Source organism: Leuresthes tenuis, unplaced genomic scaffold (assembly GCF_036924035.1).
Source record: "Leuresthes tenuis unplaced genomic scaffold, fLeuTen1.0.hap1 SCAF_12, whole genome shotgun sequence".
NCBI classification, from domain to species: Eukaryota; Metazoa; Chordata; class Actinopteri; order Atheriniformes; family Atherinopsidae; genus Leuresthes; species Leuresthes tenuis.
In genome coordinates this window covers 31,824,645-31,846,845 of record NW_027325366.1, presented here as the reverse complement: position 1 = coordinate 31,846,845, position 22,201 = coordinate 31,824,645, and the positions used below count along the sequence as shown (strand labels likewise).

The following is a 22,201-nucleotide window of genomic DNA, read 5'->3' as shown; positions in this document are numbered from 1 at the left end:
GGCCGCAGATTCCACAATGTGCGGACTATTTATTTTTCTAATTTACGTGTTGTTAAATATTGCTTGTTAACAAAGAAGCTTTAAGGAAGTATGTATTTTTTTCGTTTATTTTTTGTGTTGGATGAATGACTCCAGTGGATAAAGTTGTCTCACCGAATCTAACTGAAGAAGCTGATAACTACGTCACACTTATAAACAATATTTACCTAATTCATAATCACAGTCTGTCAGACAGCTCGTCAACTTAGCGGTGCTGAGTTTTGTTGAATATCTGATGCTGGGGATCACAGCCCAGGCCAGAGGGGACTATAACTGCCTGTTATTTAGGATAAAGCTCGCGGGGAGTTTCGCGGCTAAGCTACAGTTACTTTTTAAAGGCCGCTCGTAGATGCCCTGGGGGGCGGAGTGTCTGCAAAGTGCTGCGCCGATTGGGGCGCCCGATCGGGGGAAGAGAGATGGCGTGCTTGCTGGAGGCCCCTCTCCGCATTAGTGTGCTGTCTGTGAGTGTCGCTCTAACAATTTCACAAGACAATTTGCAGAATGCTCAGTCTATCATCAAGTGGTTGATATTAGTCGTATGAAGCTAGGAGCTGATAGACCTTGAGGGACTCAGGTTTTCTTTTAGCTTTCAAGCTAATTCAATGTTTAGCAACATGTAGCGTTGTAGCGGTCCACCTACGTAGCGGTTGGAGCACGCGATTTCAATCCCCGCCTCACTGAGGCGGGCGGGAACATTTAGAACATGGTAACGGTTACATGCGGTTAAGGGGCGGTTCGTTCCGACGGTGTGTGACTAAAATCAAATGAAACGGTTCACAGTACCTGTCAGTGTCACTTGGAATGAGTTAGCAGCTAACGGCTAAGTGACAATGCTAAGCTAACGTCAGATGCTGCTAGTAACAGCAACCAGTAGAATACCCTTTAGGTAGCGAAGCTACTTGGATGATACTAGTAATCAGGCTCTTAATTTTTTAAGAGGTTAAAATTAGCCGAAATGTTTGGGGGATTTTGTAGATATTGTGGTGTATTTCAGCATGTGAAAATGGCTGCAAGGTGTCAGCAGACTAAAGTTACTAGAAAGTGACTGGAAATCGTGAAGCGCCCCAATGTGTACAGAGAGGAATCTGAAGATATTTTGATAGTTTATTTTTATTTGGTTACTTTTGTGATGGTACGTTTCTCCGTTGTGGTGTATATTGAATCTTTCTGATTAATGAAATTGTGCATGATAGCTCTAAACAGCCATGTGTAACGCCAGGTTTCTACAGGTACAGTGTGTGCTGAGACACCTTGTCAACAGTGTGTTGGCACCACAAGCCAGTAGTATCAGTGTGTTAGCTGGCGGAAGTTTAGTCCTCTGGGGTCATACGGAAAGTTCTTGCCAAAGCTGTCAGTGGCATAATCCAAGTTTTCTGGTGTCACATGCAGTCAGTGGGTGCAGTATAAAACAGCTTTGAAAGGGTCCTGCCATGGATGCTTCTGTATGTATCTGTGCACGTGATTGTGTTAGTATCTGCAAGCAAGAAAAAAAGCTTCTGTTTTCTTGATGTAAAAATGTTTTTAATGGCTGCTTTAGTCATGCTTGCTATTGGTTTAATGCTTGTTATTTTTCCAGCTAGGATCCAATCTGCTTTTCTTAGCAAATGTTTAGATCAGCTCCTTTTATCAGCCGTGTGCTCTATTTTTATCTTTTTCTGTTGTTTCTAAGACAAACAAGGCAGGGAACACTGTCATACAGCTTCTACCATATCAGCCAAGGTGTGATAATGCACGACAGTGAAGTTTCTGAGTTGTTTTATTTGTCCTCATGCAGGAAGTCACTGCCACCAGTCGTCATTATGTCGACAGACTGTTCGACCCCGACCCACAGAAAGTGCTGCAGGGAGTCATGTAAGTCCAGCCGCTCTTAACTTCTGGAATTAGGCCTTAAAATGATCAATACCTGAATTATTGGGATGATTTTCTGTTTTTCTTCTGTCTGGGAATGACACAAACGCTTTGTGTAACATTATTAATGTTCTTTCTCTGAGACAAGTGGCAACGACTGTATTTTTCATCAAAGTAATCAAACAGTTGTAATAGTTGCTAATAAGCTTTTTGCATGTTTCTGATGGGATTTTGGATTACTATCCGTGAGGTTGGAAGGTTTCTTTCCCATCAGACTTGCTCTCTCCACAGATTTCAGATGGAATTGAAGGTCTGCACTTTGGATGGACCACTCTATAATGCTTAAATTGCTGTTGTTAACCATTTCTAGACCCCTTTGGTGGAAAGTCTGAGATTATCGTGTTTTTGAAAAGTCAAATCCTGGTTCAAGGACATGATTTTCCAGCTGAATCTTAATGAAGTCCTCTTTGAGAGACCCTACCACTGTCGAAAAGGTAACATCAAGGTTATCCATAAGAATTTGAGAAGTTCTTGCAGCAACATTTGAAGGCAGAATCTTCAGTGGACACTTCAGAGCTGTTTCATATGGATACAAACTAAGGTGGGCCCACAAAAGGTTTACTTAGCCTTTATAAGGACTGAGATGGGCAAAGAAGGCAGCTTTTGGTCATAATGTCTGTGGTCTGATGAGAGGAAAATGTTTCTGCTTGGATGCAGGTATGTGGCTTTTCATTGGTGATAGAAAGGACCCGAAGAACATCATATAATGGTTAAACAAGATGGTGGAATTGACAGGCTTTCATAATGGAAGACCATCTGTGAAAGTTCATGAAGTTTCTGCAGGAAAACTCAGCCTTGGACACCATTAGACCAAGACAATGATCCGAAACGTGCCGTGAAAATCGTGGAGATGTGTTTAACAAAGAGCAACATGAACATTTTGTGACCCTGCCAGAGTCCCGGACTGAGTCCGATTAGGGTTAGGGGTTACCTTACACTCCCAAAAAGCAAACTATACAGTTAGTTTGATCAAAACCCAACTTTCAACATGTTTCTTTTAACAGAAATCAGAATTATTACAAAACTGAAGTAACAAACCCAGATAATCAGTCCGGTTGAGCTGAACTGGAGCTCAGCTCAGCTGTGACTCTACTGAGTGACTTCAGAGAAATCTTCCACCCTCAAAGACAAGGGGGTCTTTGTTGAAGAGGAGAGGTTCATTATACCTGCAGAGACATGCAGAAAGCTAGTTATTAGTGCTTAGAGCTCTTTGAGTGGGATGGTTTAGTTGGTCCTTTTTAGCCTGGGTTATCATGCTTTGCCACTTGTTTTAACCAGTTGGTCAAATAAAAAGTCAATAACAATTTGGCATCTTCTGAACAGATTTGGGCTTAAAGGGGAACTCCGGTATTTTTAAACCTGGACCTTATTTCTGGCATGAAATACGTTCATCTGCTCACCAAGAACAGTTTGGTGAAAGTCGGCGTCCTTCGGAAGATATTTAGATAACTGGAGATCCATATAACGGAGTGAACGGGGCTTAGAGGATGCAGCCTCTAAATAAGGCATTATCTGTCTTTATTTCACCAATACTTTAACTCCGTTACTCCGTTAGCTCTCCTATAGCTGCAAGTAGCCACATAACAGCAGCTATGAGCTAACAGAGCTATAGCACACGTTCATTCATTCATGCCAGAAATAAGGTTTAAAAACACCGGAGTTCCCCTTGAAGGTAGAACTTGGTATCTTGGCTAAGAATAACATTTACGGTCGTCGTATTTGCTGAAACTGTCACATTTTGTCATGAGTCAGACACAACGAGCCTCTAACGTGATGAAAGTCCAGAGTTAAACAAACCAAATGAGTGTGAGGTTTTTTCTAAAAGCCCTGTGCTAAAACCGTTGACCAATTACTGTCCATATTCTGTTCCATCCCCAGAGCCTGTGATTAAATGTGACAGTTAAAGTTAATTTGAATATCCCACATAAACAGCGATGCGGCTGCTGGAGGACGGCCTCTGTGTTTACCTCATCTGCTGGTCTGTAATTTAAAAACGCATTTCTCTGCTCCGCATGACTTCATATCTCCACTGAGGTCACCTGGACTCTGACTGTTTTGCCGTTATTTTTATCTCGAGAGGAGCTAGCTCTGGTTACGGCCGGTACCGCTCCGCTAGCTGAACTGCATGCTGCAGCTGTACTTTTCCACCACCTCCCTCCAGCTGCCATTCGATATCATTTGGGGCACCAGCACAGCAGAAGAAACGCAGCATGGAAAAAGTGCATTGAATACAAATGATCTGGCTCCTTTGGTAGTGGAGAGGAGAAAGTGGCACTTCGGGTTGATGATTTAGGCAGCGTGGCAGACCTCTGGCAGCCTGGCAGCTGATCTGATGAGTTCATAGCCTCCGCTGTGCCTCATGCCACCTCATAAATCTCTCAACTGTATTACGACTGCTGGCCAGCTCAGATTGTGAAGGGACAGTGTTGTGTGAAATGTTTCTGTGCTGAGACACAATCGACTGTAGCAAATAGAAATCTAAAACTCTCTGTGACTTCACAGTGACATGAAGAATGCTGTCATAGGAAACAACAAGCAGAAGGCCAATCTGATCGTCCTCGGAGCTGTGCCAAGGTACGTCTGTCTTTCACCTTTGTTACTTTGCAGTGATGTAGAATCAGGGAAGTGGGCAGAGAGATTCAATTCAATTCAGTTTTATTTATAAAGCGCCAGATTACAACAATTGTCATCTAAAGGCACTTCAGTAATAAAGTCCAATTCAAGCCAATTGGAATTCAATTCATTGTAATCATAATCCAATGAATTCATATGGAGCCAATTCAAAAATAATATCCTAGCTAAAGAAACCAACAGATTGGACCGAAACTTGTCTTCAGTCCAATCTCCCGTCCTGAGCCTGAGGGACTGTGGAAAGGAACGACTCCCTTTAACAGGAAGAAACCTCTGGCAGAACCAGAACCAGGAAGAAACCTCTGGCAGAACCAGAACCAGGAAGGAACCTCTGGGAGAACCAGAACCAGGAAGAAATCTCTGGCAGAACCAGAACCAGGAAGAAACCTCTGGCAGAACCAGGAAGAAACCTCTGGCAGAACCAGAACCAGGAAGAAACCTCTGGCAGAACCAGGAAGCAGGAAGAAACCTCTGGCAGAACCAGAACCAGGAAGAAACCTCTGGCAGAACCAGAACCAGGAAGAAACCTCTGGCAGAACCAGGAAGAAACCTCTGGCAGAACCAGACTCAGGAAGAAACCTCTGGCAGAACCAGGAAGAAGGAAGAAACCTCTGGCAGAACCAGAACCAGGAAGGGTGGCCTTCCGCCTCGACCAGCTGGGGTTTGAGAAGACAGAAAAGAGGGAAAAGAGGAGGAAAAACACCATAACGCCATTCAAAGGATACCTGCTGGAACAGGGAAACACAAGTTAATAACCACAATAATGTCACATGGACAGAAAATCATTTGAGAAACTAAACAGGAGGAAAAAGAGAGGAAAGTGAGGAAAGGTGTGACAGATGAGGTCCCCCAGCAGTCTGGGCCTATAGCAGCTTAACTATGGGATGTTTCAGGAGATGAGAGGCAGTAAAGAGGCTGGGAATCAAACCATGGCTGAAACTTCAGCCTCTGTTTTCCTGCTTTATGAATAAAAAAGCAACCTCTCTGCCCATTTTACACCCTTTTCTACTTAAAAATGTGCCATATTGGATCTTATTTAAATTCTGTGATTTCTGAGACGGACTGAAAACGTCAGAATCGTAACTGCCAGTGTCAGCCTTGCATGTGATTGGAAACTTGCTTCCAGGTTACTGTACCTGCTCCAGCAGAGCTCGTCCAGCCTGCAGCTGAGGACAGAGTGTGCCGTGGTGCTGGGCAGCCTCGCCATGGGCACCGAGAACAACATCAAGTCCCTGGTGGACTGTCACATCATCCCCACCCTTCTTCAAGGTGGGTTCGAACACGCGTGTGCAGCCGGGCTTTTCAGGCAGAGACCCTCACCGCACCTGTGATTGTTTCGCAGGTCTCTTGTGTCCGGACCTGATCTTCACTGAAGCCTGTCTTCGATGTCTCAGAACTGTCTTCATCAGTCCAGTCACCCCCGTGCAGCTTCTTTATACTGTAGGTGGTGTTAAACATGCTCCCACTGCTGCATGCGTGCGCCGTAACCTAACTGATGACATCACTCATTCATCTCTTTCACATCTCCATACAACTTAATGCAGTATTTATATGTAAATGTCATTTATTTCTACAGCCCTTTACAACAAAGTGCTTTACAGCAGGTAATAAAGAAAGAAAAGAATAAGTACAAAACAATAAAATAACAGGAAACGCAATAAAATACAGCAAAATTGAATAAGATAATATAAAAGTGTCACCATACTACTGGGTATTAAAAGCCATCTGAAATAAGTATGTTTTTAGCTTAGATTTAAAGAGGCTCAGGTCAGAAATAAGATGCTTATTCCAGAGCCTGGGGGCAGCAGCAGAAAAGGCTCGGTCACCTCAGGGCTTGTATTTTGACCTGAACACTTCCAGCTAAAGTTGATTTGTTGACCTCAGAGCTCTGCCAGGGTTACGGACAGTTAAAAGCTCAGATAAATACGATGGGGCTGTTAAGAGCTTTAAAAACAAACTTTAAAAGTTTAAAATCAGTTCTATAAAGGACAGGAAGCCAGTGAAGGGAGTTAAGAACAGGAGTGATGTGCACAGGTCTGTTAGTGTTGGTTAAAGACGGGCAGCAGCAGCATTTTGCACCAGTTGTCTGGGAGACGCCGACATAAAGTCCATATATGAAAGTCTTCGTAGATTTAATTATATATGAAGCCTCTCGGGAACAAAAGGCTTCAACAAAGTGAACTCATTAGCTTGACCTGAACAGTGTATCATGAGCCAATAGACTGAACTATTTATCTGTTTAATGCTTTCTGCCTTAAGTTGTTTTAAGCTTCTTCATTGGTTAACGTTAGATTGGATTAGCGAGCTGTTCTTTGACTGTTCGAATGGTTTTTGGGGCTGTGATGGTTCATCTTATTATTACGTTCAGACTGAGCTGTGTGCTTTACATAAGCTTTACTGTGGCTTCACCTGTGGGAGCTGCTTTGCATTGTTTCCACTGACAGCCCTCCTGTTGGGGCCGTGTTTTCTGTCACCAGCAGCTGAAACGCCTCGTTCATTCCTGCTTTTTTAAAGCTGCAGACTCATTTGTCTGTTCAGAGTTTGTTTTAGAAATGCAAAATACAAGGATTCTGAAAATATTTTCCATGATTTCAGCAGTTTTTGTTTAATTGGGGCATAACTGCTGTTATGTTGCTGTCTTTGAATCATCTTCACAGCTGGATGACTGCATCCATCTCTCAGAGATATATATATATATATATATATATTTAGCTTATATATATATATATATATATAGCTTAAGTTTAGATATGTTTTCCAATGGGATTAATTAATTGTTTCCCTGAATATTCTTTTAAATACAAGTAATATTGTTATATTATTAAACATTTGTCTGCAGCATCGTTTGCAGAGACCCCGGTAAAAGGGTCTGTTATATATAGCATATATATATATATATATATTCCTTACAGGTTAGCGTAGTTTGAGTCAGCTGCAAGCTACAGTCACCTGCAGCCATTCTCTTAAGCCAGATGCTGCAATGGAAGACTGGATTTTAGATCCACTTCTTCATATTCAAATCAGCAGCCTGTCAAAGGCCAGTTTGAGCCGGCAGAAATGGAGACAAAGCCAAATTGTGTGTGTGTGTGACCACAGCAGACACAGCTGCAGTTGTAGTTGTGCACATCAAACACAAGAGACGTCTTCCTTTCTTGTCCTGCAGCACTAGAACGCCCTCAATTAATATTCATATCTTCGGCTGTGCTCCTGTGATCTAATGTACCGACTCCAGTGTTTTTTACGGGCAAAACTCAGCTGTTGCCGTGGTAATAAAGCGGTTGTGCCAGAAGGAATCCAAAAGTTTTTAGCTTAAGTTTAGATATGTTTTCCAATGGGATTAATTCATTGTTTCCCTGAATATTCTTTTTAATACAAGCGATATTGTTATATTATTAGACATTTGTCTGCAGCATCGTGTGCAGAGACCCTGGTAAAAGGGTCTGTTTCTCTGTTGAATAAATCTTTAAGAAACACTTAGTGGAGCAGCTCAGGTTCGCTCCAAGTGGCACAAACAGTCCTTTGAATGTTTATGGTAACAAGAAGAGTTGCACTAGTTGTTCTTCTGTTTGCTTTGTTGAAGGATCCCACTGTGATTCCTCATCTGATGTCTCTACTGAGCAACTCCCAGAGAACCCAGGAGTACATCACTCAGATTTTCTCCCACTGTTGTAAGGTATTTGTTGGTATTTGGTCCCACGCGAACACGATGGAGCGCATCGCACGGCGCAGTCAGCCCGGGATTCATTGTGCTTTGCCTGTTTGCAGACCCCGGAACACCAGACCGTTCTTTTCAACCACGGCGCCATTCAGAACATCGCCCCTCTGCTCATCTCACCCTCTTATAAGGTATGGTGTCTCACTGGGAGAGAATGTGCTCACACAGTCGGGTGAAATGACCTTTGACCTCCTCTCCGTCTCATTTCACCGCCTCTTCAGGTCCGGATGCAGGCATTAAAGTGTTTCTCGGTCCTGGCCTACGAGAACACTCAGGTCTCCATGACACTGGTGAATGGTGAGGAAATCTGTCCCTCCGTGCATTTTCTTCCCTTTTCCCCCCGGTTCTGTCTGAACTCCGGCGTTCTGCTTTGTCGTTGTCAGTGCTGGTGGACGGCGAGCTGCTTACTCAGGTATTTGTTAAAATGATGCAAAGGGATCAACCCATTGAAATGCAGCTCACAGCAGCCAAATGGTGAGGAGATTTTACCGATGTGTTCGCATCCATTTCCTGCGTGGCTCGATTTCAAATGTGACCTCCTCTGTTTCTGTTCCAGTTTAACCTACATGTGTCGAGCAGGTGCCATCAAGACCGATGACAGCTGCGTTGTACTAAAGGTGGGGCCCTCTTCCTTTTTCTAACTGCCATCAGTGGCCTGTCTCTGTCTAACACGGCTTCCTGTTGCAGACCCTGCCGTGCCTGGTGCGGATGTGCAGTAAGGAGCATCTCCTGGAGGAGAGGGTGGAGGGCGCGGAGACGCTGGCCTATCTGATGGAGCCCGACGTGGAGCTGCAGAGGATCGCCAGCACCACCGACCACCTCGTGGCCATGCTGGCCGACTACTTCAAGTACCCCAGCTCTGTGTCCGCTATCACAGACATCAAGAGGGTGGGTCTTTGTGGGTCTTTTTTTGCACACATGCATGTGAAAAAGCAAACGTTCGACTCAGTTTTGCCAACTTTACCCTGCAGTATTTCCATGCTAACGGCCCCTGCTGCGTAGCGCCAGGAACTCTGTGATAAAATGTATTCGGGATTCGGGTTGTGTGAAGTTCCTGTAGTCTTGCCTGTTGTAGACAGCGGTGAGCTTAGCTCCTCCCTCCACTGTCTGCAGCAGGTACTGCACACAACCCTGAGAGTCCACAGCTTTGGACTGCAGCTCATCCAGAACTCAGCTGCTGAAGTCCTCACTGAGACCAAAGAAGTGGAGCACATCAGTCCAGCTGTGAGGTCTTTCCACCGGCTGCTGGTCCATCAGAGGATAGACTTTAAAGTTCTGATGCCGGTCCATCAGAGGATAGACTTTAAAGTTCTGATGCTGGTCCATCAGAGGATAGACTTTAAAGTTCTGATGCTGGTCCATCAGAGGATAGACTTTAAAGTTCTGATGCTGGTCTATAAAGCTCTGAATGGACCAAAATACATCAGTGACCTCCTGACCCACTATGAACCTCCCAGACCCCTCAGGTCATCTGGATCCGGTTCTTTATCAGTTCCCAGAGTCAGAACCAGACCTGGAGAAGCTGCATTCAGCTTCTATGCTCCACATGTCTGGAACAAACTCCCAGAAAGCCTTAGATCAGCTGAAACACTCAGGATTTAAGTCCAGGTTGAAGAAACATCTATTTTCAGCTGCATTTGAATAAGCTTGAGTTTCAAAACGGAATCATATTTTAACTGATTTTATCTTTCATATATATAATCTTTTCTGATTTTATCTATTGTTCTTATTTCTTTCTTTTGTTTAAATTTTAAATCCTGCTTTTTATTTCTTCTGTTTTAATATCTCTGTAAAGCACTTTGAATCACCTTGTTGTTGAATTGTACAAATAAACTTGCCTTGCCTTTGCCAGCCACAAAGTGGCTCTGAAATATTCTGTAATATTCATTCTGTAATAATCACACTGCTGTTTGCAGCTGGACCACGACCTGAAACACGCACACGAGCTGAGACAAGCTGCTTTCAAACTCTACGCCTCTCTCGGCTCCAACGACGAGGACATCCGCAAAAAGGTTTATTCTAATATCTACGTGCTTATTTGCACGTGTAATGCCTTTATATTCTAACCCATCCCTTCAACTTGGTTTTCCCTCAGATCACAGAAACGGAGAACATGATGGACAGGATAGTCAGCGGCCTATCAGAATCCAGCATTAAGGTCCGGTTAGCGGCGGTCAGGTGAGGCCTTCTTACTGTCTTCTGTCGATATTTCAACACTCGGGGGCAGAAACCTGTCCTGTTCTTGTCACTCTGCTGCAAATTAAGCCGACATCATTAGAATTTGATGTCCATACTCTTCAGTAATGACATAAAGTGCGTTATTTTCACTGATTTTAGGATGAAATGTATAATAAATGCACCTGTTTCTTTGGAACTCGTCTTTTTACCCTTGAGGCCTGTTTAAGCTCACTTTGGCTTCTCCTTTACTGGTTTTTCCCTGCAGGTGTCTTCACAGTCTTTCACGGTCGGTGCAGCAGCTGAGGACGAGCTTCCACGATCACGCCGTGTGGAAACCCCTCATGAAGGTCGGTTCGCCTCCAACAAAGCTCGCTTATATTGGGGCACATCTCGCTAATCGTTGCGTTGGTTTTGTGTGCAGCTGCTGCAGAACGCCCCAGACGAAGTCCTGGTCATGGCTTCCTCTACACTATGCAATCTACTACTGGAGTTCTCACCGAGCAAAGAGGTGCGTTAGCCCCCACAAAGTGGGATTTAAGCATCTTGAGGTTTTATTAGCTTAACGGAACGGCTCCCATCTACTTGAATGCTCTTGCAAAGGCTTCTGTCCCAACTGGGTCCCTCCGTTGGTCCCAGGATTGTCGTCTAGCAGCTCCTACACCACGCCTAAGACAATCCAAACTCTGTTCATGTGTCGTCCCACGATGGTGGAATGACCTACCGAGCGCTACCAGAACAGGGGCGTCCCTGTCTATCTTCAAGAAGCTCCTGAAAACCCAGCTCTTCAGAGAGCATCTCCTATCCCAGCACTTACCTTGTACTTCCCTCCCCCCTCTATCTCTGCACTTTATCTTTCTGCTCTTCCTTCTATGCCTGCACCCTATCTCTACTCTGTCCCCTCTGACAGAGTCGGACTCCTGGGTTCCTTCTAGGTAGCTTATTGTTAGCTTTTTATAAAGCTGTTATATCTTCATTTGTAAGTTTCTTTGGATAAAAGCGTCTGATAAATACAGAAACAGAAACATTATTTAATTCAGACTCGATAAAGATCCAGGAAGAGTTGTGATCCCTTGGTTTTTAATCGGTCCGTAACAGATGATTAACAGACTTAAGATCTGACTTGAACTTGGTTCTTAGAGTTGAATTATCTGTGTGTGTGTGTGTGCAGCCCATCCTGGAGTCGGGGGTGATTGAGCTGCTATGCAGCCTGACTCAGAGTGACAGTCCTGCACTGAGGGTAAACGGGATCTGGGCCCTGATGGTAAGAGGAGGATTCGGAGGTTTTTATACGACCATCTGAATCCTGCCAATATCACAGAATGTGTGACCTGATCACAAACATCATGTTATTTGTACATAAAGCTTGAATTTTGGTCATTTATTAAAGAAAATTGACGGGTTTTGACGGTATCTTTGAATACGAACGTGTCTGATTTTGTGTGCGAAGAACATGGCGTTCCAGGCTGATCAGAAGGTGAAGGTGGAGATCGTCCGGTGTTTGGGTACGGAGCAGCTGTTCCGCCTGCTTTCCGACCCCGACGCCAACGTGCTGATGAAGACGCTCGGTTTACTACGCAATCTGCTGTCAACGCGCCCGGTGAGAAATGGAAAACACTCAGCTGTCTGAAGACTTTTCTCCTGATTAAACTCGGTTTAAAGCGGGTCTCTACACAGTGAGAAAGGCCAAACTCTCTGTTATCGAACCATTTTTATTCCCAGTAACTCTGATATGATGGAATTATTATTATTATTATTATTATTATTATTATTATTATTATTATTATTATTATTATTGTAAAGAGTTTAATAATAATAGAGTTTCTCCATGGAGATGTTTTCAAGTCCCTCATAAAAGTCCAATTCTATCCAGTTTACAGTAAAATTTAACTTAAATTATATCCCATATGTGAAGCAGATTTGATTCAAAGTCCAATAAGAGCAGAAATGCATCTGCATTTGGAGAGAAAGGAGAAAAAATTTAGGTTAGGCTGGAAGATTTATTATCTTTTAATCAGAAGTTGGCTGGTTTGAGCCCCTGTCCTCAGTCTGCATGTATTCATGGATAAAAGTGTTTGCTAAAGTCATTTAATGTTATGTATTATTTCAAAATGCTCTGCTGATTTACAGTTTTCTACCTTTTAAATGCAGACGGAAGTGTGCGTCTGCAGAGTTAAAACAAAGCAACGTTTTGATCGATCAAATGTGGATCTGTTTCAAAACCAAGTGGACGAAGCCCCAAAAAGCATAGAACAATAACAACAGAGCAGATCTTAGTCCACTTTGACTCAGTTTTTTTCCTCAGCATTGCAAAGCTAAAGGACCAACAACAGCACCAAAGCCACTAAGAGTATTCCTCGGCTCAGATTGCTCCACATATTTCTCTAACTGCCTTCCAGTGGCAGCGAAACGCTGCAGGTACACAAGCATTTGCAAGGCAACAACAGAAGAGAGCAGAGGGTCCTTTACCGGGCTCGGATCAGCTGAGATTAACCACACGAACGGACCAAACCAAAACGCTTAGAAATGAGAAACGCAGATGTTAGCTAGCTGGTTAGCTGGTTAGCTAGAGTAAATGACCGACTCGTCTTAATAAACGGTAAAGAAGTGTTTGCTGTGGGAAATCCTGACCAGAAAACCAATGTTTAACTGATCAGTCCAACACAGTTCTCTGTCCTTTCCTTTAGTTTTTAACTATTTTATACGACGCTTGACTTTTATTCAGAAAAAACAGTCTTATGTAGTTTTATTTTTGGTGCTTAACATTATAAAACTAGCTTGAGCCATAGCCTGCAGGGTGAGACCATATAATTATATATTTTATGTAATTAGGCGCTCGTTATTCCTCTGCAGTTCCACTCGGAGGCAGAGAGGATTGGGTAAAGTCGTCACCGTAAAAGGACATAAAAACTGGATGAATGAAGCAAATGAGCACAGTTTGATGCTGAGATGATTCCAGTCCAATGGAGGCTTTGAGGCATGTCACAGAAAACTGAAATAGGGCCTTTTTTGGCTGCTCAGAGACACACGACGAGCTGAATGTGAATCTTGAAACACTGACTCTCCCCCTCTGTTTCCAGCACATTGACCAGATCATGAGCTCTCATGGGAAGCAGATCATGCAGGCGGTGACCCTCATCCTGGAGGCGGAGCACAGCATAGAGGTCAAGGAGCAGGTCAGCACTCTGGTTCTCTGATGATTCAAATGCAGAATTCGTCCCGTTAACCTTCTCAGCTCAGTCTTTATTCAGTCAGGCCCGTCCAGCTGAATGTGTTTTAGATTAAAAACATGTTCCTTTCACTCACCCGTCAGACGCTGTGCATCCTGGCCAACATCGCCGACGGCAACACGGCCAAGGAACTCATCATGACCAACGACGACATGCTCCAGAAAATCAAATACTACATGGTACTGTGTAAACTGGGCTGTAACTGGGGTTTAACTGGGGTTTAACTGGTAAACTGGGCTTTAACTGGGGTTTAACTGGGGTTTAACTGGTAAACTGGGGTTTAACTGGTAAACTGTAGTATAAATGGGGTTTAACTGGGGTTTAATTGGGGTTTAACTGGTAAACTGTAGTATAACTGGTGTTTAACTGGTAAACTATAGTATAACTGGGCTTTAACTGGTAAACTGGGGTCTAACTGGGGTTTAACTGGTAAACTGGGGTTTAACTGGTAAACTGTAGTATAACTGGGGTTTAACTGGTAAACTGGGGTCTAACTGGGGTTTAACTGGTAAACTGGGGTTTAATTGGGGTTTAACTGGTAAACTGTAGTATAACTGGGGTTTAACTGGTAAACTGGGGTTTAATTGGGGTTTAACTGGTAAACTGTAGTATAACTGGGGTTTAACTGGTAAACTGGGGTCTAACTGGGGTTTAATTGGGGTTTAATTGGGGTTTAACTGGTAAACTGTAGTATAACTGGTGCTGTGTAAACTGTTGTTTAACTGGTATTTAACTGGTAAACTGGGGTTTAAAAGGAGGATTCTTTATTTTATTATAATTTTTTCTCTATTTAATAATCAGTTTTTGAAGAAAAAAGGTTCTAACTCTCAGTTTTAGATAAAATCGATCAGGAAGGTTCTTTTTTGTTTTATACTTTCCTTTTTTTCTTAATTTTTAAGAATAAAGGGGAAATTATTAACAATCAAACTATTGTTGCACATGATTTGGTCAAAAATGCCTTTTTATGAATGAATTAGTGAAACTTTTTAAGAATTCTTTCTGGATCTTTATTTTTTATATTTCTCAGCCTCTCTTTTTGTAAACTCAGCTCTAATACTTGGTACCGTGATGGAAAACGATGTGTTTCTTCTATTTTAATCTTCCCACAGGGGCATTCGAATGTGAAACTGCAGCTCGCTGCCACCTTCTGTGTCTCAAACCTTATCTGGAATGAGGAGGATGGTAAGAAAAGCACCCCACAAGGTGAAGAAGTGATCAGAAAACTCAACTAATTCCTGGAACCTGTATTTAGACAGATTTTACAGCTCAGCTCAGGTGAAATAGTTCCACTCATACTTGAAATTTTACAAAAAGCCGATCTGTGTCTGAAAATGAGGCAGAAAAACTGAGAGAAGACAAATGAATCAACGTATGAAATGTAGCGAATTTGGTCCAGATTTTACATCCAGTTTTTGAGAAAAAAGGATTAATTTCCAGATAAGTCCTTTATGTTTCCGTTAATCACAGACCGACGACACTGAGGGTTAAAACTGATCCTGCATGGTCTTATAGAGGAGATAATAGGCCACTTTAGACTGAAAAACCTGTTAATTGATCCCATGAATCAAGGAAAACCGTCTTCCATGTTTCATCAGTCAACACAGCATTGATTTTCTTCTTCCTAAGATCTCACATGTGAAAGTCTTCGTGGAGCCCTGTTCAAACGAGATATTTAGCATCGTCTTGTTAGATTTGAGGAAGCTTCACACATCAGACACTTTAATACTTTACAGTAAATCAAGTGACGTATGTCGTTAAAGACGTCGTCACAGAGTCGTGTTTAGGATTTAATTATGAATAAAAACAGCTGAAAACTTCACTTTTCTCTTCCATGAAGCAGCCAGAGTTATAATACGAGGGTTTAATCGTGGTTCAGAAACACGTGAAAGGAACAAAGCATTGTGAGGCGGAAGGTGGGTGAAACCAAGGAGGAGGAAAGCTTGGACGGGTTGACGCTCTTATTTAATTATTAGATCTGTCTGACAGCTGATCAGAGGTCATCCAGTTCAATCCCCAGATTAATAGCAGTAGAAAAAGCATGAATTCAGCTGAGGATGAAGCTGAAGTTTTAGCAGAAACGATCTGAAGGCTGAAAGGTGCAGGGATGGAGAGCCGCTGTTTCCCTGCTTCAACACACCCGATTCAGATGAAATGCATCTCTTCAAAAGATTAAGTTCTGCTCAAACCTGCCTCTGAAGCATTGATCTGAATCAGGTGTGTCGGAGCAGGGAAAGCTCTAAAAGCTGCAGGACAGCGGCCCTCCGGGGCCAGATGTGGACACCCCCGCTGTAGTGGAAGGACGCGAGTCCAAGCCCTGGAAGACGTTTAAGGAGCTGAAACGTTGTGGAAGGAGCCAGATGCTGAAGTGTAGCTGAATTAATGCGATGTCATTTTGACGTGGCTGAACTGAGTCCGTTTGTCCCGTCCGCCAGGTTCTCAGGATCGTCAGGACAAGCTGAGGGAGATGGGCTTTGTGGACATCCTGCACAAACTGACCCAGTCCTCCGACCCCAACCTCAGTGACAGGTGGGCCGCCGCAGCCAACACGCCACACATGGATGCTCCTCCCCCTTTCTGAACCAGTGTTTGTGTCCCTCAGGGCGAAGACGGCGCTGCAGCAGTACCTGGCGTGACTGCAGTGGACCGCCATCCTCTGTCTCCAGCCCAACTAACAATCACAGGAGGACGCCTGCCGTCGGTTTTGTTTCTGGTTGTGTTTAAGATTAAGGCCCGTTTGTTGCACAAAGACACCTTTTCGTTTGTTTTGGACCTGTGACCGAGCTCCCCCACCTCCCTCCTGCCACCTCAGCCCAGCCTCAACGGTTCTGCTCAGTCCTGAACTCATCTGGAGACTCTGAGTTTGCGGACGTTGGAAAATCAGCGGTTAGGAGATTTTTTATTTTCGTTTTTTCGTTGCTTGAAGTGAACTTTGTTCTTTGAGACTCTTGGCGTGCCGCCGTCTGACACCAGCGCCGCTCGGGTGCTTTTGGACTCCTGATAGGGGAGGTTCTGGTCTGAGAGGCGACTACGTGTGCAGGACTGTTGGACAGGAAAGCTTCCCGGTTTTATTTTTTTAATCTTTAATTAATATAACTGTTAATATTAATGTCTACTTCACCATCAAGGACACATTTGGAAAAAACAGACTGCCTATTTTGAAATTTTGGGTGTTCCTTTTTCTTTTTTTTGTGGATACATACCTCGTAAATATATAAATATATATAGATATAAACATAAATATATATTTTTGGATTTTTATTTCCCCCCCGACCATGATTCTCGGCACAGTGGGATAAATCCACTGCAGGCTGAACACGTTTCTGTCTGCAGAGGTGAAAGAGGAAATGTAGTCGTCCCGATTTCTTCTTTTTATTTTGGTTTCTTCTCACCGTTGAGGTGCTGCGTGCACCGGAGCCTCACCTTTGTCCAGCATCCTTATGATCCCCATGGGAAGTGTAGTTCCAGAGCTGATACCCGGCAGGTTATTAACAGTCTGCAGCAGAGATGGAAGGATATCCGTGTTTCTTTCTGTTGCTCTCCTGTCTGTGTGAATAAATGAAATTCCCGAGCTCCTGGGTTTCTTTCCCTGTGTTTTGAATAGATGGAACAGATTAAAGGAAGAGGAGCTTCTCTGTGTTTCATCCCTCTGTTATATCATTTCTTCTCCCTTCAGGTTATTTCTAGAGTGCTGCTCCCTGACATTTCAAACCTTTCTGAAGCTCTGATAGAATGAATGTTACCAATGAAAATATATGCAGACCTGAAGAAGGATTCCCTCTGTGTTGTGTCTTATTTCTGCTGAAAGGGTAAAGTTTAGGTTTCAGTTTGAAATCTAACTGAACGCCTCTCCAGCCCCGCGGATTCCAGCCTCCTGGTACCGGGACGTCTGCCCAGAGAAGCCCTGCAAACACAACATCCCCGAGCAAGTGGAGCGATGAAGAAGCTCTGAAGTTAAACCTCTGGCAGAAGCATTTTACCGACTGAACATCCAGCTTTTGTAAATATACTGGAAAAAGAAAATAAAGAAGGAAAGAAAATGGCACCTAATGGCATCTTTTCCCTCCAGAATAAGTGGAATAACCTTGTAATTTGCATTTCTAAAACAAATAACCTGCATGAGGCTGAAAGTCTGCAGTTAAAAGGAAGTTCTTACAGAGATTAATGAGCTGTTTCAGCTGGTTATTGACAGGAAACAGAAGAGCCGTCAGAGGAAACAGGGGAAAGGGTTTTAAAACTCCCCAAAGAAGGTAATTCAACATGTGGGTTGTTCCCAGACAGCTGTGTTTAAACATGGACTCTGAATGGAAGTGAGATTCAGAGATGAATCACCAAGGAGACGATGCTGGAGCTTTAGTTTGGTCCAATGAAACAGAAAGATGACTGAAGGAAACCAGCAAGTTCCCACCATCACTGACTCTGTTCTCCTTCCATCTCTGATGATATGGGCTGATGTAAAGGACCAGAGGAGATGGCAGCATCACCTCTGCAGGAGGTGTTCAGGTGGACTCATTCTATCAAACAAAAGGGGAAGCCGAGCTCATTTCTCAGGATGATGGTGCATCTCTGCACAGAACTTTTCTTCAGGAAAGACATCAACTCAACTTCATGGCCAGCAAAAAGTCCAGATCTCAGTTTAAATTCATGGTGGAAACTTAAAAACCGGCTCCATCCTGCAGAGCTGATCAGCAGCTGAACAACGAAGGTGGAACCTGATTGGTGAAGAGTAATTAATTCAAGCTGTCAGGAAGGACAGAGGAGCTAAAGCAAAGCACGTTTTTTTTTATTTTCTTAACTTTATCTGAAAAACTGCACTTTTTCCACATTTTTTAAGGTACAAAGTCAGAATGTTCAGCTGTTAAATACGACAGTTTTGTGCCATTTAATTTCCTACAAAGCGGCGAGTCTGTATCTTTTTACCAGGAGCTGCTGTAATCACACATTGTGACACTTCTGAAACATTCAGGGCTGCGGTGCATGTGTGAAAGAACTTCACTGTAAATGACTTCTGAGCAGCAGCAGCAGCAGATAAAGCACCTCTCCGGTGTTTGTTAACTTACCTCTGCGGCGAAAATCAAATCAACGAGCCACAAAGTGTTACCACAGTTTCCAAGAGAACCACAGGAGTCTGAGATATTACAAAACAACACTTCTTTATTGTACTGTGTGTAATCCTGGTTTAAGTTTTCATGTAACAGCAGTCGTTAGTAAAATACATCTGAAACTGGACAGGAAAGTTCTGCTCCTGCGAGCTCTCTGTCCTGGACGGCTAAAATGCAGGCACATTTCTCATGCAAAAAAACTAAACATGCATTTTATTTAAAACCCTCCAGTGTAGCCACCAACCCACCGAACCCTCGCCACATCAGAGTAACCCCTCCCAGGATCAGGATTCCAGTGTAAAGAGTGTAAAGAGTCCAGGTAGTCATCTCCCCTGCTTCCGTTACAGAAAGTGGAAACCAGAAGTCTCAGCGTCTATATTACAAGTAGCGCGGCGCACAAAGCACCCCAGCAGGGCAAAAATATCCCCAGAAGTCCTGAGACCTCCATGGTGACGCAGCCTGGTGGTTTTAGGGTCGGGCTGCTGTCTCGGACCAGTTTAAAGCTCAGCCACAGGAGTCGGAGATGAGGAGGAGCGTGTGCTACATTACAGTCGGGAAGGTTCTGGTCATTCTGGACCTAAATAAGTAGGTTTAATAAATAAATAAAGTGGTTACATTTTAGATAAAGGTGCTAGTGTTCTCAGTAGGTGACATTGATGGCTTTTGATCTAAATCCAAGCAGGTGAAGGACTGCGGGGAAGTCTTTACACAGAGAAGGCACGAATGGCTGGATGGCTAAAGCTCAGGGCTAACGTGGAATGTACAATCTGATAGGCTGGCTGTAAACAGATGCAATAAGGATGTAGTTTAGGGTTTGAGCTTGTCCCTTACGTTTAGCTCCGTCTTTGGCATACAACCCAACGGCTCATCCAAATTTTTGCTGCTCACAGCTGCAGCCTGTACTTTTATGACATTAAAAGAAAGTTTGGAGCTTTTTTTGAGTGTGGATGACAGTGAGGAGGTGTGTGGGACCTTTGCCTCCCTTTAATAATCACATCGATGAAGCAAACTGGCCTTCCAGGTGAGGTGAGCTGATGAGACTGAACACAGCTTACATTCCCTGCCCCGGGGCGCACTGCCTCGGATCATCTGGTGTGGGAAAGGACATTTCCTGCTGAGATATGTGTGTTTGCACCTGCCCTTTGAAGAGAAGAAGACACCCTCACTGGGGTTAAAAACCAACACTGTTCATTCAGTTAGCTGGAAGGAGCCCAGTTGGGCTCCAGAGATGAGGGGAACCGGATAAAAGGATGCGCTCTGGTGCTACAGGGATGGACTCATGCTGCTGTGGAGAAAAGCTCTTCTTCACTCCTAACAGCTGGCAGCCTCCCTCTCAGGGTGAGTTTGTGTTTGCCTGCCTGCCTGGAACTTTTCCTGCTCTGTTGCCTTCCTCTCATAATGCTGGCTCCTCATCATCAATGAAGCTGATGTGCTCTGTGGAGGACATTCCCTCCTCCATACGTCGTCCCCACTCCTGCATCTCCAGCTCCTGGGGAGTCGCCACCGTTCTCCCCTCCCTGTGCTGCTGCTGTGAGTGACACCAAGATGGAGTCTGCGTTTCTCCTCTCCTCGCACACCCCAAGTCCAGAGACAAGGGCAGGGAGAGGGCGGCGTGATGGAGGGGGGCGGCAGGGGATGTGATGGAAGGGGAAGGCCTCAGCCGGCGATCTCCAGGGGAGGATGTGAGCGACGGGGGAGCGGAGCAGTGGGAGAGCGTAGGAGGAGGGGTGTCCTGGGAGGGAGGTGGGGGGAGCAGGCCTCTGCTGGCGCAGCTGCTGGGCCGTGACGGGTGGGGACCTTTGCAGGGGGAGAGAGACGGCGAAGGGGAGAGGGACATGGAGAGGGAGAGAGAGGGAGAAGGGCTGTGAGAGGCCAGGGGGGGCTGGCCTTGCAGAGAGGGCAAAAACATGCTGTTACAGGGGGAAGCGTGGGGGCTGCGGGAGACTGGCGTCCCCTCCTGAGCGCCTTCCTCAGGGGACGGCACAAACTTCTTGATGTTCCCACCTGTAGAGTCGGGTGGGGGGGGTACCGATGCTGGCGGAGACGAATTAGGCCTTTTTGGTGAATGAGGAGTTGGGAGAAGGCATCCTGGCAAATCCACACCCTCCGTGTCACCACTATCCAGCAGGGAATGAGTGTTCTGTCTCTGGGGGGAGCAAGGTGTGGTGGGGGGTGGCGCCATGAGACAGGAGGCTGATGACAGCTGGCTGGCACAGGCCTGAGGCACCATGCTCATCAGGATTGGCTGCGGTGCTGTTTGGAGGAGGGGCTTAAGCAGGCGAGTCATTTCCTGCAGCTCCTGGCTGAGCTTGGAGACTTGCTTGGAGAGACTGTTCATCTGTGGGAGGAGAAGAGGATCAGGTCACACAAATCCTGGGATTCACTAAAAACAACATTTTAATTTGCTTCAACAAACTGAGGACAAGCAGACGTTTGGAGGTCAAATTCAGCTTCCTGTCGTTGGAGGACCAACGGGGCGAAGAATTGTTTTTTTTTGCTTTAAATGTCATCCCTGTGATCAAGTTTTGCTAAGTTCTGATGCTGGTCTATGAAGCTCTGAATGATCCAAAATACATCAGTGACCTCCTGACCCACTATGAACCTCCCAGACCCCTCAGGTCATCTGGATCCGGTTCTTTATCAGTTCCCAGAGTCAGAACCAGACCTGGAGAAGCTGCATTCAGCTTCTATGCTCCACATGTCTGGAACAAACTCCCAGAAAGCCTCAGATCATATTATACTGACTTTATCTTTCATATATATATAATTTTATTACATTTTTATTCAGTTTTTATTCATCTATTGTTCTTCTTTCTTTCTTTTTTTTAATTTTAAATCATGCTTTTTATCTAATGTCTCTATAAAGCACTTTGAATCCCCTTGTTGTTGAATTGTTCCGTACAAATAAACTTGTATGAATAAAAGCTGAAACTTTATGGACTTTATGGAGCATTTCACCACAGTCTGCAGAGTGATGACCAACCCCTGCTTAAGGGCTCGCTGGTCAGCAGCAACTGAAAGGTGTTGTTTTAAAGGTCTGTGGCTTAAACAGCTGCTCTTTTTTTACACTAATCATATCCAGATGCTTTAAAGTGAAGTAAAGCAGATATGGTTCACGATTGAAATGCCGAGGCTTAGCTTCAGCTATGTTACCAGTTAATATTAACTAGATTCTTGTCTTTTGACCCATTTGTGATGGAAAAATGTGGACAACAAGGTCCATAATATGCAAGAAAAAAACTAAAAACTTCTTTAGACAACTTCTAAAGTAGATACATTTTCAAACAAAGACAATATGAAACTAGGACATCTTTAATTATTAATGAGTCACATCAGAACAAAAGGCTTAAGATAGCATCTATGTTATGTAAGAATGTATTTCCAACAAGCCGTCCTTGTTCAGT

The 22,201-nt window shown here is 44.2% G+C and overlaps 2 protein-coding genes across 3 annotated transcripts in view; one reads left to right on the top strand and one right to left on the bottom strand.

The window, feature by feature from the left end:
• The first annotated feature begins 211 nt into the window (after positions 1-211).
• Positions 212-17,469, top strand: armc8 (armadillo repeat containing 8). Of its 2 annotated transcripts, none has more exons than XM_072397560.1 (22): positions 212-500; positions 1,814-1,890; positions 4,450-4,521; positions 5,705-5,847; positions 5,921-6,018; positions 8,159-8,251; positions 8,344-8,424; positions 8,515-8,590; positions 8,677-8,767; positions 8,850-8,910; positions 8,981-9,181; positions 10,210-10,305; positions 10,389-10,471; positions 10,737-10,818; positions 10,893-10,979; positions 11,640-11,732; positions 11,919-12,068; positions 13,549-13,644; positions 13,782-13,877; positions 14,808-14,880; positions 16,131-16,224; positions 16,298-17,469. In XM_072397560.1, exons 1-22 carry the CDS (start codon positions 456-458, stop codon positions 16,329-16,331), a joined length of 2,022 nt encoding a protein of 673 aa, XP_072253661.1. In that variant the 5' UTR covers positions 212-455; the 3' UTR covers positions 16,332-17,469. The 2 variants fall into 2 exon arrangements, with proteins under 2 accessions (XP_072253661.1, XP_072253660.1); XM_072397559.1 differs by having other exon boundaries at positions 14,808-14,901.
• Positions 17,470-18,853: 1,384 nt separating this feature from the next.
• The window catches only part of kcnh3 (potassium voltage-gated channel, subfamily H (eag-related), member 3), a 164,872-nt gene continuing 161,524 nt past the window's right edge, over positions 18,854-22,201 (bottom strand). The window contains exon 16 of the mRNA XM_072397547.1: positions 18,854-21,135. Within this exon, the coding sequence (XP_072253648.1) occupies positions 20,191-21,135 (945 nt within the window). The 3' untranslated portion in view covers positions 18,854-20,190. The remainder of the gene's footprint in view (positions 21,136-22,201) is intronic.